At 44.4% G+C, this 12707-nt stretch overlaps 1 protein-coding gene across 3 annotated transcripts in view; it reads right to left on the reverse strand.

Moving 5' to 3' along the window:
* Positions 1–12707, reverse strand: part of LOC100121846 (ABC transporter G family member 23) — a 19914-nt gene continuing 7207 nt past the window's right edge. The window contains exons 1-12 of one of the 3 annotated variants that reach the window (XM_008208838.4): positions 10062–10288; positions 5829–6048; positions 3928–4198; positions 3435–3857; positions 3263–3352; positions 3056–3168; positions 2588–2973; positions 2393–2508; positions 2251–2321; positions 2078–2166; positions 1832–2008; positions 1–1755 (exon numbers count right to left, since the gene is read on the reverse strand). In XM_008208838.4, coding sequence (XP_008207060.1) covers positions 1454–1755; positions 1832–2008; positions 2078–2166; positions 2251–2321; positions 2393–2508; positions 2588–2973; positions 3056–3168; positions 3263–3352; positions 3435–3857; positions 3928–4198; positions 5829–6046 — 2256 coding nt within the window. In that variant the 5' untranslated portion in view covers positions 6047–6048; positions 10062–10288 and the 3' untranslated portion in view covers positions 1–1453. Of the gene's footprint in view, positions 1756–1831; positions 2009–2077; positions 2167–2250; positions 2322–2392; positions 2509–2587; positions 2974–3055; positions 3169–3262; positions 3353–3434; positions 3858–3927; positions 4199–5828; positions 6049–10061; positions 10289–10870; positions 10888–12707 lie in introns of those variants that run through there. The other 2 variants (XM_032600803.1, XM_003426556.4) reach the window with 2 other exon arrangements.

Below are 12707 nucleotides of genomic sequence, written 5' to 3' on the forward strand. Positions count from 1 at the left end.
TTTTTTTTTATGTCGCTTTATTAAAAGATATCTTAGTCTCCATAAACATAAGGCTGTACAAAAAAGACTTAACTTGACAAATACTGATCTAACTCTATTTACTTATTAGAAAAATACGGACCTGCCTTGAAAAAAATGAACAAAATATCGTTTACAGCTTCTTTCCTAACGATAAGCCTTTTTCTATTACATAGATAGCACGCGCTGAGGCGTTACTGATAAAAATAAGCCGAAACCTTGCATAAAAATTAATAATTCTAACAAGTCATTTACGGGTGTGTGCGTATACAGTATATCTCGTATATAGGACTTACGATGACTCGCTATATTCTTCATTCATCCCGTTTTGGTATTTTTACACTTAAACCTACACTGTACAAGAATATTTTCTACGATGTCTTCTTGATTTTCCTTAAAAATCAAGACACACGAGCTGAGGGAATCGAAGAGAGAGAGCAATTAAATAAATATACATTATACGTTCACTGCGGTTAGCAAGAAATCGGCGTATGCACCAGACACGTATATGAGTTGGATTACTGTTTTCTATCCTTAGAAGTATTCCGGAATTTCTGTTAAAACAGCACCACTTTACAATAAATTAAATTATCGATAAAAAAAACTGTGAAATCATAAGAAGAAAAAGTAACGAAGTATATTGTTTTGACTAAAAAATGAAGTGTCAAGAAGAATAAAATATTTTTACCGGTTGCACCGAATCATGAATCTTTATAAATCGTCGATTCTTAATTTCTAACACTCGATTTTTTGTCTTTAATTTCAATGTCAAAATAAAATAAAATATTCATCTTCTACGAATTATCCAAAAATTTCTCTAGATTTTTTTCGCAACTGTTTCACACTTCGTTTTAACGCTATCTAAATTTCCATATAACAATTCGTTCGTGTGGTAAAAAAATGGCAAGACACGTGTAATATGCAATCGAAAAGCAAAGAATAAACCATAACCGTACCTAAAAACTGGTTACTCAACGACGAATTTTGAAAAAGAAACGCCAAAATCATTATAATATTATACTAGTAACCACTTGATTTTCATTGCCCACGCGCTGAGAGAAAATCGTTTTTCAAAAACAAAAAATCATTTTTCTACGTTATCACAGAAATCTGTCTACAATAAAAGTCTGTTAACGAATATGGTCCGATCGAATGAGCTCGTCTTCTGCAGTGAAAATAAGGAGCGTCATTACATCTGATATCCTCGCTATTGTCAAAAAGTGGCACAGACTTCCAGAAAACGATTTTTTCTCAGCCGCTCTTCACAATCACACTTCACACTTCGAAAGTCTTTATCAAATCCGCGTATAAAAACCTACACTATATCAATCAACGTCAACAAAATAAAAATCGCTAAAAACCGATCCAACTCGCTTAGCCAGTTGGATCCATCGACTGTCATCGGATGTGCATTGAATTTCGAAAGTCTAGGTCCTCAGCCCTTTTTGAACTTCAGCAGGAGTATGGCTATGGTGAGGAACACGACGATCCAGATGAAGGTGGCGATGAAGCCTTCGTAGACAGCAGGCTCTTCCATAGTCCAACCACGAGCGAGCATGTATCGGAAGGACTCGGTACTCTTGGTCAACGGCAGTAAGAAGCTGATGTACCTGAGCACATGGTGCATACCTTCGATCGGCCAGATAACGCCGCACAACATGACGATCGGTAAGAACGAGCCCATCGCCATGTAGGTGGCGCTGCGCTCGTTGTCGCATGAGCAGGCCACTACGAAACCTGTAATGGCATTTTTGATGGTTTAAACGATGCTTATTGGAATCGGAAGAATCGGTTGAATAGAATATGGATTTACCGAAGCACATGCCACACAATCCGGTAAGAATCGTTAGCAGAGTGACCCAGACGACCTCGCCCTCGCATGTGACTTTGAACACGGCGAAGGCCACCACCAGGACCATGATGGTTTGCCAAACCATGACGACGAAATGCGTGACAACCTGGCCGAAGAGAACCTCGGTACCGGTGACACCTGTGACGTTGAAAATTTCAGTAACGAGCTTCTTCAAAATTTGTGTGGAATCGAAGGAAGATAACTTACCGACGACTAAACTTCTCTCAAGCAAACCTTCGTTTCTCTCCAGCAACATGGCACCGGACGTCAGAGCGACCGACAAGAAGAAGATGATCCTGCAGTTGGTAAATGTAAAATTAGATTCATACTTCTACAGAAATAAGCCTTTCGTAGAATCAATGGTGACTGTAGGTACTCACGTTAAGATGACACCAGGCGCAGCGAAATCGGTAAAGTTGGGGTTGGACGGTCCGTAAATCGGTTCCTTGAACTGTAACGAAGAACTCATTTATTATCGAAACATCTTTCCATAAATCCAGCAGCTCAAAGTGTTCAACTCACCGATACGGGTATGTCAGCCAGCTTATCGCTGTAGTTGCAAGACTTGGTGATGTCCTTCGAGAACTCCTGGAACGAGTAGTAAAGATCTCGCTGCAGCAGTTGTCCGATCTGCTGATCTGCAATCCGAACCAAATTCATCAGTTTCAACTACGTCACTTCCGCGATCATCGATAATATTATCACAACAACGCTTACTCGACATATCCATAGTGACGTGCATGTCCGCGTACATGATACTGAACTCGTCAGCGTCTTTGCCGTAATCTATCCTTTCCATCAGCGAAGCCGAGTAGTTTCCGGGAAAGTTGATGGTGCCCCAGGCCCAGCCCTTTTCCACGGCGTGTATAGCTTCTTCGTCCGTATCGTAAGGAACGTAGATGACCTTCCGTTTTTCCAGATGTTGCAAGAACCGACAGCTGAGTAGCGTTAGATTACAGCCTATTGTGGGGATGCACGGTTCCATGCTCGAGTTCAGTTCGTTGTTAACGATTGCCAGGCGTAAGCCTACCGGGTCTTTGCCGATCGACAGGCAGAACAGGATTATTTGGACCACGGGAAGACCGATGATAAACAGCATCATTCTGCAAGCGAAATCGAAAAGTTAGCATCATTTGGCTCGATTCGTCGATTTGGAAAGCTGAGAAATTAATAATGGCTTATTACCCAACGTTTCTCCACATCCATAAGAAGTTCTTCCAAATTAAAGCTTTCATGTGTTGTGGATTCAGCCACTGGAATTTGGTGGAGCCCTCTTCCTCTGGAGGCAGATCCAGCGGCTGTAAATGTAGAGGAGAAAGTTTTAGCATGATACATCGAATGAATTAGCTCAAAGTGTGACTCGGCAAGAGAGAATAATCTGATTTTTCTTACGTCATCGTCGGATGTCACAGCTATGCTTCTCCTTCGACTAGATATGCTAACGTTGTCACCGAACTCTCCGCTCATTTCTTCATCCGCATCCTGCGCAAAGAAAGATTTTTCTTATACTCCATGTTTCTTTAAATCTTATTAAAAAATTATAAGAACCACAATTTCAACTCACAGGTTCAGGTGGTACACCGGTTACACTGCTGAGGATACTACTCCTCCTCCTCAAGCCCATGTTCTGTCTCCTACTCAGTTTCAGGAACACCTCTTCCAGGGTGTCGAGTCTGTGCATCTCCATGAGTCTTCTGGGCGACTCTTCAGCCAAAAAGCGTCCGCTTCTCATGAGACCGATGATACCAGCCTGACGAGTCTCCTCGATGTAGTGGGTGGTGATGATGATGGTGGTTTTGCTGTCCTTCGTGATCTGTACCAGATGGTCCCAGATGCTCTGACGCAGCACTGGGTCAACGCCAACCGTCGGCTCGTCCAGAATCAGCAGCTCTGGATCAGCCAGGAGGGAAGCGGCCAAGGAGACACGACGTTGCTGACCACCTGAGAGGTTTTTGACGAAGCGGTTCTCGGAGGGCAGTTGTAGGAACTGTAATCAGATAGGGAAGGTCAGGGGATATCCCACTTTTAAAATAAATCGCAAAAGTGCAACGGCCTACCTTGAGCAGAAACTCGAGCTTCACGTCGACCTGATCTGTGCTCATACCGGCGCACCAGCCGAAGAATATGAAGGTCTCACGAATGGAGAACTCGCCGTACAACGCGATCTCTTGAGGCATGTAACCAACACGTGGTCCCGGTACTCCAGAGCCTTTGGAACCTGGACGTCCTCCCAGGACCCATATCTCGCCTGAGTTCAGTCGACGGCGACCAACTATGCAGGACAGGAGGGTCGTTTTTCCACAGCCACTGGCGCCTAACAGTCCGTAGCTGGAAAGACAACAAATTTGTTAGTCATCAAAGAGAATTTAGCCGTAGATTGAACATTCCTATTAACTGACGTTGCGGAAGTGTTTGACAAGACGAATTATGATTCATGAATAATATTGACAAAGTGCATACTTTTTAGCGAAAATCTTTCAATAGCGTATTCTCTACGTCGAAGGAAAATCAATTTGCATTCAGAATTTATTTTTTCGGCCGATTTCTATATACGTATAGTCCCGAAGGCTGGAAAAAAGTAACGTAAGAAAAGGCATCGACAAAAACGTTGTTACCATTGCAAAACTCCGTCCTATCAGGAGACATTGCCGATCGCGCTCACGCGCCAAAATAAACATTTCATGTTGTTTTACCGATTCTTTCCCCGTAGATATATAATAAGGTCGTTCTCAAGTAAATTTATGCTCCTTTTCATCTCAAGTTCATTCATGCTGATCAGCTGTTGGCATCGAAAAAAGCCAGAATATCAACCGGCATTTTCCTTGACCGTATACATATACTCGCGCCGATAAATAAAGCAAAGCGCACAATCCGGTCAAAATATTCCTTGAATCACGCACGAAATCGGCTTTCACCGAAATATTCCACGCAACAACAGATCGATCCGTCAATCAGCTTCTTTTTTCCACTGGCCAAAGTACCTTTCGACCTTGATACTCGTTTTACACACACTGCAGCCTCACCGTCGAGAGATTTTTTTCAGATCCGAATAAACTACGCGATAATTAGAAAGACTCGTCCAACAGTATGCGCACGTGCAGAGACGAGCAAAAAGAGAGACGAGCCACACACACACACACATATGTATAATCAGCCTCGCGTGATACGATCTTCCTGGTGTGTACTTTTACCGTGACTTTATGATAAATAGACTGACGGTTTTAGCGGAGTCTTTTTGCGCGACGCCGGCTACTTTTTTTACGGGGAGAACATCGTTTTTGCGGCTTTTTACTCGCGGAGGCTGCAGGTTGCGCAACGGGGAGTCGAGTTTACGCGAGACTTTGGGCGTCGTGTGGAAAATCGGAAATCGTTTATTTTTTCCACCAAGGAAGATGACGGCTGGAGTCTCAGTTTTTGCCGGTAATGTCAGTGGTTATCGTCGCGACTTTGTAACAAGACGATAACTGCAACTCTAATAACAAGACGATAACTGCTTGGTAATTCAGAGGTATAACACACGGTGAATTTTCACTGAGAACAGACGGTATATTGATACGATTCCACGTCCTTAGAAACCTTGCACCGATAAATGCAAATCAGTTCGTATACACTCCTTGCGTAAGCTCATTATCCTTCGCTCCTTACATAAGTCAAGAGCTACGTCGCGATTTATCGAAGAAGCTTTCGAACATGTAAAATCGTGTTCAGAACCTATACGCAGATAGATAGAGCCGGTGAATCTACGAACATTTTTTCCGAACTTTGCCGAACGTGATCAAACGTTTCATTAATTCGGTAAACATCCCGCGACGGTACGTGACATTGTTCTCGAATCGCGAGATTGTAACGCAGCCGGCGTCACTTCACGATGAACTACGCTTTAGAGGCTAATGAGGTGCGAAGACACTGCTAAAAGCCGCAACGAGTTTACGCAATCCTTTCCAACCAGAACACTCACATCGTGCCTTTGGGTACGGTCATGTTGAGCCCATCGAGGATGACGTTGGGGTTGCTCTTGGGGCCGTATTTCTTGAACGCCCGACGGACGCAAACGGCGTGTTTGCGCCTCGTGGCGACTGTCGAGGCCTGGGTCTTAAACTGGGCCCGGCGAGTCTTCAGCTCCAGCGAGGCTACCGGCCCGGCCGGTGCCACCGTTCCGCTCGCACCTGACTCCATGTCTGCAAAAATCAAAATCGAATTTTACAACGTTTTCGTACGCACTTGCAAAGCTTCGCGTAATTACCCCAAAACCATAACACGGCCGCGACGTACGTACGTAAATCCGCGGCATAAGTGTAACACGCGCGCGCGCGCGCGCGCATTAGCGCAGCGGCGAGAGAGTCGTGCCGATGTCGTAATCGAGCCTGTGATTTCATCGCCGCGATGAAAGGGAGAACGAATACGAGCGAGTCCATACGCCGAGGTGAGGTTTCACCTGCCGTTATGCGCTTATGGGCTTTTCTTATGGAGAGAGAGAGAGAGAGAGAGAGAGAGAGAGAGAGAGACTCTATGATGATGCGCCTGGATGCGCTCTCGTTTGGAGGTCGAGGGAAAGGATCTTTGCGATGTCGCGGAGACAAGTCATGGGAATCGAGGAGATTTTTCTTCTTGTTCCTATCGAGTTATGCGGTTATTGCCATTGTGTCGCGTTATGCGTCACAGTCGAATAAACCGCGTACACTCCCGATTAAAGTGACATAACCCGCGCTAACAGGTGATATAATCCGTTACAAATTCCGGCCAATTTAATCAATCAAACAAAACAGTGCGGTCTTATGAAACTACGATTTTGAAAGTTCCACTGTGCGACAGCCGGCCGATTCTTCGAAAAGAAATACTATAGCGGATTCTGTAACATCGTCGTCATAATACCTCGTTCTCGTTAAATAAAATTCACGTAAATAATCGTAAAAGTGTCTAATTTACATGCACAGCATAAGTGCACTTATCAATCAACTTAATGCCTCGCAACGAGTCTCGCACTTTTCTCATAATTAAACTTTTTCTCATCCGCGGCTGACCTTTGTCGCGACACACATTTTTTGCGAGATGGTGAGAACAAAAGAAAATTTCTTCTTTCGATTAGAATGATACGTGTGCCATTAATTAAGCTGTAAATAGCCGGCTACCGAGGGATTTTCAAAACAGTGCGCGAGTATAACTCGTTACCGTAATCATCGTAAATAAACAGATAATACTCGTGTTCTCTGTCGCAATTACACGTTTTTGCATCGAAAGTCACAATCATACCATTAGAGCGCGCTTTTATTTTTCACCGCTTCGTCTATTGTCACGACATCGTTGTAGCACCCCCAGTATAGACACCAGAGCTAATCGCTAAATTACGCATTTAAAAGTCCGAACGAATTACGGCAAAAGCCGACTCTTACGCGCGTTATTCGCCCATACGTATTCCTTACGTAACAAGTCCCATTCGGCGGAGCTAAAAGTGCGTTCGAAAGTGAAAAAAGGTGAATACACTTTTTTCTCTCGTTTGCTGTTGATTTTCATCGCGGGAGAATAAACATCGTGCGACTAGATTGAACGATTTTTTCTGACGCAAACAGAAACGTCGATCGCGAGCGACAAAAACTTTATTCTAAATCAAATGCAAACGAGCTTGTAATTGGCCGTGAATATTCCGCTGATGACTATTTCATTGGGTAAAATTAACTTTGCCTATCGATTTATTCAATAACAAAAATAGCCTAAAGTTTACACTCTCCGCGCGTCTAACAGTATCCATTGTAAGCAAATTCGGCTCGTTACAACGATCGGGAAAAGTCGAAGCGGCGCAAGTGCCGATGATGAGGTAATACGCGGGCCTGGATTTTGTATTTTTTCCACGTGACGCAATGCGTATACACAGCCGCGAGATGAAACGGACGGGACTTCGGGTATATGCTACTCTCACCGCGAGCCGGTTACACCGGATAATCGCGAGTCTGTATTATGGTGTGTACACACGAGCTCGAGAATCGATTAATACCGACAATCGGGAATTTTTCGATCGCCTTTTGTAATTCCCCGGCGTTTTCGTCATCCCCTGCGGTTTCTAGCTTGGGAAATGGGAGCGCTGATGCGTGTATTCGTGGAATTCGACTCGATATCGCACAATATAATAACGAGGGTGTAATAATGTGTACCTCGTATACGTAAATAAGAAGCCTTTTTTACCGTTTCTCGAGCGATACCTGTTTACTCGCTCACTTTCATTTTATGCAGGTCATTAATTATCGACGAAAATACCAGCCGGCAATTACAAAAATAAAGCGCGCTTGCGCAACGCGCAGCTCCATCGAGCGATTTTATACACAATGAGATTCACTGATTTGTCGAGAATCATTTCAATTACCCAAATCAACATATCAGGAAAGTATAACGATAATCCTTACATAAAGCTGTGCCGCATTCCCCGCAAGTTTTCCACTTAAGCATAAATCGCGTCAGCCGCGCCGAAGCTATTTATTATCCAATCCGAGCATCGGGTTACGGCACATCGAAGATCCCACGCGAGAATCGAACTCTCCCCGAAGCAGCCTCTCTCTCTCTCTCTCTCTCTCTCTCTCTCTCTCTCTCTCTCTCTCTCTCTCTCTCTCTCTCTCTCTGGGCTAGATCTTTATGTAACGCGAAAAACACCGGCAGTCCCGAAAGACATTCTCGCGTCTGTGGATTTCTATGTGTGTACGGCTTGGTCGACTATGTAACGCTTATAAGAACGGATAATCGAACACGTGCGCGATGCGAGGTGGCTCGGATGTAGGTGAGAGTAGTTTTACGGAGCTACGGATTCGTATTATGTAGCGAAGCTCGATGAGTCCTGATTCTCGACGACGCGTGTGTGACACACTTTAATTAGGCTTCCGAGAAGAAATGTTCAAAGACTATTATACGCGAAGATCGAAATTTTCCGATGAACACACGGAAGCCAAACAATCTGGTCGTTATCGTCGGGTAATTTTCTGTAACGACACGACGTCGAACTAGAAAAAAAGAAGAAGTAACGTAATTCGATCCTCACGGACGCCGATGATGACCAGGCAGAAATCCCCTCATTAATCACCTGCTCTTATACATATCTCAATCCTCGAAAATCTATTCACTCCTAAAGAGCTCCGAAAAGTAATGCTCGTACGCGCGACGCTTATGCGCGCATAAATCTGCATAATAGCCGGCGATTTTTCACGGAGGAACCGACAAAAAAGAAAAAGAGACATCTTCGCCTAGTAGTGTTCCAAGCACATCCATGACTCCGAGCGACCTCGATTTTCAAAGAAGATAATAACGCGCGATCGGCGGCTGCCGATTTCTCAAGGCGCACGGCTTTTCATATTTACGCTCGTGTAAAGAGCTTTTTATTTTAATTTCTTTTTTCGCGCCGTCTATACTCCCGTCGTTTTTAAAAGGCCGATTATTGGACGCGAGAGTGACGCAAGCGAATTCCCGGCGCCGATTTGAGTTTCTGGCCCGCCGCGCACTGCGAAAATTGTTTGTGCCGATTGTGCAGTTTAAAATCGGCCAGTGGGTGCGACAGGCTACTTTTTATTTACGTTAATTTTGAATACAACAAAGCAAACACCGCATCGATATGCGCAACATTCCAAATAAGTCGGAAGAATTCTTCTCGATCTTCGCTGCGGTGTCTAATGTGATTGCGATTTAAAATTCAAAATTGCCTCGGCTGCAGTCGCCGTTTTTTCCGTTAATTGCGCGAGGAGTTTGTTAGCCAGAGCAAAGCAAATTTCCGTTCGGCGAACGGCTGTCGAAGCTCAGCCATTCAGAGATTTTCTTTGTTGGGAAATTTGCGTGAAATGACGCGCGAACTTTTCGTGCCTTGTTTTTCCATTCTAAGAATCGTACGATCTGACGCAGCCGTCGAATGTTTGGTTTGTTTGGTTGAATTGAAGTTTTGCGGACGGAAAAGCGATTAAGGGTACACCAAAATCGATAGTTCGAGACCTCAGAAGTGAAAAAAGAGACGGAAAAACAGAATGATTAATCCAAGAGGAAACCCATCATTACGCCGCTTATTAATGCTTCAACACTACATCCTTGACTAGTCTTCCCACACGACACCGATAATCAATTTACGAGAGCCGAGTTTTTTTTCTGCTACTATATAAAAGAATAAAAAATAACGCAAAAGCCATATCAAAAATCACAAATCACGCGCACAAAACTCGTCACCAACCTCGTGCACTGCAGGAATCGGCGAATTGTCCAAAAGCGCACCACCAGAGCACTTCACTGAACAACAACTAAAAACCGACCGATCACTTGCGGACGCTCGGAAAAGAGGGGGAACTGACACAGGTGCGATCGCGCGGAGAGTAAAAGGTGCGTGCGTGTGGCTCGCGCGCGAAGCCACCGGGAACTGAAAAGTCCGCGAGCTCACGTTCGCCGCCGAGGCGAATATCTGGAGTGGACGAGGTCTGAGTCTGCGATCAAGAGAGAGAGAGAGAGAGAGAGAGAGAGAGAGAGAGAGAGAGAGAGAGAGAGAGAGAGAGAGAGATGCTTAATGGCGGGGGATAAGCACGCGGAGTAGGGTGTTTTGGTCAATTGGAGGATATCGTTGGAATTTCGCGGTGTGCGCTGTGCACAGATCGTTAGCAGTCGAGAGCTTCGTAATTTCGTGGGTATATGCAGAGAGTGTGCCTTCGCGTGTTTTGTTGGGTTATCGAGCGGAGCGTGAGTGTACGTAATTTAAAATTTTTCTGAATATCGATCGGTAATTAAACATAGGATTTATTACCTCGACGAGAAAAACTCAAGTTTGTTGCCTCTTTCCCAGTATATTCTCAAACTCAACTTCGCACATTGTTTAAAGAAAACAACAAAATATCCATCGCTCAAACACGTAGTCAAACACGGCAAAAAATTTCCCCGAAAAAACTCTCATAAATCCCTCGCTTCGCTCGCGGATTACAAATTCAATGACGTATGCCCTGCGCCATCGATACGAATTTTAAGAAAACATCACGAAACTCCATGATCGCTCACCGTCAGAGTTCAAGACCGTCGATCCTCTCGTCCAAGGCTATATGCACCGCGACTTTTTTCCGGATCTCCGCAGTGAGGCCGTTCTCCAGACGGCTGGACTGATGATGGAAAATTTCGGTCCCTGATTATGGCAGTAGCTCTTTCTCCGACAGCCATACCGATTATGTCGACTGTAATATACAGTAGTGGGCTTTCGTAATTCGCCTCGGGTGGCGTATTTTATTGCTGCTCCTGGCGGTGCATCGTGATGCTGGTGGCATACGAGTTTCCGAGGGATTGCTTTGTTGTCGTTTCGGGGCCAAAAGATTCCAAAGTCCGAAATTATTTAGAGCATCGTTGGTACTAGTTTTTTCAACCGAATTACATCCAAGGAGCGTTTATGAATTTATAATTTTTGTCCTCCAGTCAAACGCCGAGTTAGACAGGAATCGAGGAAAGGCAGAGCCGTGGTGATCGATCGAATTGTCATTTTTTTTGAAATGCTGGAACATCACATCGAAGGAGATCCAGCTATTTGAATTTTAAGAAAAAAATACAAGATCTGCAAGTGAATTTTGCGTAAATTTCAATCGGTACTCTATTATCCAACTCGCGGAATTATCAAGCCTCGAAAATAACACATCAAATCCTACAAAACAATGCTTCTTCGCGCGTTTCTGCCAGAAAAAAGAGTCGCCGCAGTGAAAAACCTGATACGTCAGCTAAGCTCTCGTCATCGCTTAGGACCTGCAGAGCCAAGGTTGGCGACTTCAGTGCCTTCCCTTGGTTTATTAATAAAATGCGCAAACAACTCGCGACGACTCGCGAGATCCTCCTTTTTTATCGCGTCTATATAGCATCTCAGGTGCAAAACGAGCGTTAGAACTCGTATATATAGCCTCTGTTGACAGAGGCGCGAACTTGAGACGGAACTGGCTTTGGGTTTGAAAGAGGTGCAAAGTGAATTTTTTCAGCTGTGCGAATCGCACTTTTTAAAATTTACCCGGGGATTCCCGGAGCTACAACTCCACCTTTTATTCAATTTTCCATATAAGTACTATATTGCAGAAATGTCGCGGAGAGCAGCATCGCGTGCAGCTGCGGGGATTCCCACGAGAATGTACGTACGTACAGGCCTGAGGGCGTCGGATGCTGCGATGACGTAGCACCGGATCAACGTTACCTGTGCGTGTGCTGACGTCAGACTTTCAGCAGGATGTCGCAGGCGAGCTGTTGAACTCGCGAGGGATGGATGTGGTTATGGTTTTATACTGTTGTAAAATTCATATTATTGTGAATTTCTTCACCTGCGACGAGTCAATTACAGCAGCCGACACTTTTAAAACATAAATATTTTTTCCCGTAAGAGACTCAACGCTGTTTACGCATCCACTTCTAGCAATTTAAATCCCATTAGGGATCAAAAAAATCTTCCAGAACAACCGACTGCAGCATCGCACTCTATACTCCAGTTCCTCCCGGACCGGTTTTTCGCGCACTTCTACCGAAAAGTCACCCAAGAGACTTGAACGCGCGGTGAGAGTCGGTGCATCGCGTGGACTTTATATTATGCTCTTCAATATGATCTTCATGCGCAGCTTCTTCGAGATTAGAAAGCGTTAACGTGTAATTACACTCCTATGCCTATACATCGTTGATATAAACTTTATAGTGGGATGTTAATCTCTATGATAATGCGAAACGGACTTTCGTCGACCAATAGCCGAGATCCATCTCGTATGAGCATATAATAAACACGTATCGGTCTAACAATGAAAATAACTCCGAGAGACCACTGCGCAACGTTCGCTAGCTCAGAGCCATAATAAAAAGAAAAAGAGACTTTTATATACAGCCG

This window comes from Nasonia vitripennis, chromosome 5 (assembly GCF_009193385.2).
Source record: "Nasonia vitripennis strain AsymCx chromosome 5, Nvit_psr_1.1, whole genome shotgun sequence".
Taxonomy (NCBI): Eukaryota; Metazoa; Arthropoda; class Insecta; order Hymenoptera; family Pteromalidae; genus Nasonia; species Nasonia vitripennis.